General features: G+C 56.2%; 1 protein-coding gene across 1 annotated transcript in view; it reads right to left on the minus strand.

Moving 5' to 3' along the window:
• Window positions 1–3,510, minus strand: part of LOC104404002 (scavenger receptor cysteine-rich domain-containing group B protein-like) — a gene marked incomplete at both ends in the record, with an annotated part of 4,508 nt that extends 998 nt beyond the window's left edge. Inside the window, 3 exons of the mRNA XM_010012320.1 lie at window positions 291–605; window positions 2,436–2,741; window positions 3,475–3,510. Coding sequence (XP_010010622.1) covers window positions 291–605; window positions 2,436–2,741; window positions 3,475–3,510 — 657 coding nt within the window. The remainder of the gene's footprint in view (window positions 1–290; window positions 606–2,435; window positions 2,742–3,474) is intronic.
• Window positions 3,511–3,833: the final 323 nt, after the last annotated feature.

Here is a 3,833-nt window from a genome sequence, read left to right on the forward strand (position 1 = left end):
GGTGGCCGGCCGCTCGCTCCTTCCGGGCGCTGGCAGCTTGTTTTCCAGCCGGCAGAGCAGGGAAATGGCAGCCCAGCAGATGCATTTCCATTGCAAACCACAGCTCGGGCCATGCCCCAGGCTCCGGAGCGCTGGGATGAGGGCAGGTGAGGAGAAAGGATGCTCCCGCAGCACAGCACCTGGATCCCTGCCTGACTTTGGGCACATCAGCATCTATCTGAGGCCATTTCTCCTTGGATACAGCGATGTCCCTGGATTTCCACCCCAACAGTGATGCTCTGCCCCGGTACCTGCGCAGATGACCCCAGCATCCTCGTGGTGTCCGCAGTTATGGATGCCCCAGCCGAGGCTGTAGCAGGCGGAGAGGAAGGGCTCGCTGCCGTCGCAGTTGACGTTGTCCAGCAGGATGAGCCCTGTGCCGTAGCCGAAATAAGCATTGCTCTTGTAGTCCAGGGCTTGGCCGCACCCCAGCTGCTTGCAGACCACGCTGGCATCGCTCAGGCCCCAGTCATCGTCACACACGGTGCCCCAGCTCCCGCGGTAGAGGATCTCCACGCGGCCCTGGCAGGCATCGGTCCCGCTCACCAGGCGGATGCTCCCGTCGCCTGGAGGGAGGATGACAGGGTGAGAAGGACGTTGCTTTCCCCAGGAGGTCACCACACAGCGATGCCACCGAGCCTGCATCCGGCAGCGCCCGTGATGGCAAAGAAACCGGGTGAGAAACAGAGGGGAAGGGGCGATGCTTTGGGGCAGCACCATAATGTTAGCTTTAGGAGGCTATTGGTTTTTTTTAGCATGTTGTATTGTAGACAAGCCAGAAACATACAAAACCAGAATCATTGCTTAGGCAAAGAAACGTTTAACTAGTCAACGGTGGTGGGTGCTGTTCTCTACAGCATTTGCTGTAAGTGACAGCCAAGCAGCTTACTTTCCCCATCCTGTACCGAGGCTGTGAGGGTCCTGCTCGTCGGTCCTTCACTGGCTTTTTTGGGGGGGGGAAGCAGAGAGGTGGCATCCGTGTCTGCCTGCACGGATCCCTCCAGAAGCTCCATGTGCTTGCTTTCGCTCCACGGAAAGCAAGAGGGTTTGCACCAAACCAGCCCCAACAGGGAAAGAAAGATGGGTTTGCAGCTGCACTGCCCTGCCTGGAGCTATCTGCCCCATGGTAGGTGCAGGAAGGTGGATGGATGGAGCCAGGACCTTGGCTGCTGGCACAGTAGGAAGTTGTGGCATGGGGACCCGGACTAAACCGTAACGCTGCAATGAGCTGTGAGGAGTCCGGATCCCACCTATGGTGGGATTTGGATCTGAAGTCATGTCATATATATAGAAGAAACAGTAATACCTTGATTCTACTGCTGGGTTTACTCCTATTTCTTTTGCTAACAATGTTGGTTCATGTTATCTTGTCCCAGCTCCTCATCTGGGCTGGTGGGTTTATCCAGGGAGGTCTGACAGGCAGCCACTCACATGCCCAAGGGTTGTGGGAAGCATCCCGGGAAGTGCAGCCCACCGACATGGAGAAGAGCTGCCTGAGCCCACGCTTTCCTCTGTAACCACAACCAACGGAACCAAGCTGCCTCCTGAAAGCTTCTGCACAGTGGAAGCACCTTTCCTGGGGGTCTGGTGTTTGGGTAAACTCCTGCATCTCCCCTCAGGACAGCAGCATCTCCTGGTCTCCTTCACCAACCAAGCCACAAACATCTGATGGCTCAAACTCAGAACCATCTCCTGCTACTCAGGTCCTTCCACCTCCTGTCTCCACAGCGCCTTGATTCAGGTTCCTGCTCAATTCACAGCCTCCTCTCTCTGGTTGCTGCTGGTCCAACCCACCAGCCAACCCAGCATCCCGCCCTTTCCAATCCCTGCTTCTGCAGGATGCAGGGATGCACCGAGCAGTTGCAGCTGGGGCTGAGCTCTGGGTCTGCACATCCTCATGTTTGCCATTCACCCACGTGTGGCCGATGAGCAAACCCTACGTAACCCTGCATGAGGAACACGCTGGGTGTACAGGGGTGGGCATGGAGCTGTTCCACTTTCGCTTGCCAAGCTCCAACGCTTTCCACTGCTTTTCTCACCTTTAGGAACATTTCCCACTGAAAAGCTCAGCAATTTAAAGCAAGACAAGACAAAAGGGGGAAGAGCAGTTGGGCAGCGGCTGACTCAGAGGCAGGAATGTGGGTCGACGTGTGCTCTTTCCCCAGGGATCCTGCTGGAGAGGTTGCAGAGTCCCTGAGCTGGGAGTGAAAGGGAGCACAGAACAGGCTGGTCACCCTATGGAGCACCAGCATGCAGAGCTGGGAGGTGGCCTGGGTTGAGGAAAGGGATGGAGGAAGGATGCAGAGGAGGTCTGGCTAACCCAGACTCTAGATACAGCTCCCCCAGGGCATCTGCACCTCTGCTCTTCTTGCCCCCAAAGAACCAAACCTCATTACCATTGCATACAACAGCCACATCCTCATAGTGGTAGCAGTTATGGATGCCCCATCCGTGGCTCCAGCACTCGCTCAAGGCCACCTCCCAGCCCTTGCAGTCCACGTTGTCCAGGAAGATGGGTCCGCTCCCCTGGCCGAAGGTCATGGCAGGCGGGAGGGGGATGGCGTGGCCGCAGCCCAGCTGGCGACACACCACGTTGGCATCCACGATGTCCCAGTCGTCGTCGCACACCGTCCCCCAGGAGCCATTGTAGAAGATCTCCACTCGCCCCTGGCACCGGCTGGGCCCGTTGGAGAGACGGATCTCTGGAAGGATGGGCAGGCAGAGGTCCCTCAGCAGCAGTGAGCACCCAGGAGGTGCCATGAGGAGGACGTGAGCCCTGTCTGCACCAAATCTCTGCTCCTTACATGAACTGCTGGCCCTTTGCTGTAGCACAAGGAGGCTGTTGGGTTGGTGCTACCCAATGGTTGATCATGGGCTTCTCTTCATCTGCTGGAAGCAGCAGACGCGAAGACTCAGCACATCTCTACATATACATGAGATGCAGCATCATCCCATCATCTTGCCTACTGGTGGCCAGGGCAATAACCAAATGGGAGAAGAGGCCCCCATGTGGCATCATGTATGATCTTGGCACGTGTGAAGATGCAATTAGCAAATTCTCATTAGCCTCAATGGACACATCCACACCTGGTCCTACATGGGTGTTGGTGGGATGGAGATGATCTCTCAAGCTGGGGGTGTATAAGCACCTCTGGCTGGCCACATCCAGGGAATGATTTGCTTGGGTATGACGAATGGCACAGGGACTCAGCAGGAGGTGGCAAAATTCCCCTCTTGGGATAATAAGTGGAATAGGGATAATAAAGAAACTCTATTTCCTTTCTGTAAAAGGAGTTCAGCTCTTTGTTGCCACTTTTTGTTCCAAACCAATATGCTCCTTTTTTGAAATCCCCCAAGCCCCATTTTTAACCAGAACCTACATTTTTCGACTACAAAACTTCCTGGAGAAGAATGGCTTGAAGAGAAGAATCTCACCTGGGAATGGCAGCAGCACAGGCTCGGAGGTGATGCCTGGAAGGGAGAAGGAAAGGGATCAGATGTCCGCAGCATCCTTGCAGTGAGGATGGGGGCAGCTCAGAGGGTGATGGCAGCAGGGACGCGGGTGGGCATGGAGGGTGCCCGTCCCCTCACTGCCGTCCTTTTGGGGTGAGGATGACACCAAGCTCCAGGAGAAGAGGTGCTTGGCAGACAGGGAGGGAGTGGAGAGGAGCAAGGACCATGGATACAGGACCCCAGCCCAGCCGGTAACCGGAGCCTGGGTGATGCTGCCAAGGGCTTAGCAAGGGTTTGCTGCAGGAACATCCTCCTGCAGCTGGGAAGGAGCAGAGTGAGGT

This window comes from Nestor notabilis, unplaced genomic scaffold (assembly GCF_000696875.1).
Source record: "Nestor notabilis isolate BGI_N333 unplaced genomic scaffold, ASM69687v1 scaffold21883, whole genome shotgun sequence".
In the NCBI taxonomy this organism is placed as follows: Eukaryota; Metazoa; Chordata; class Aves; order Psittaciformes; family Psittacidae; genus Nestor; species Nestor notabilis.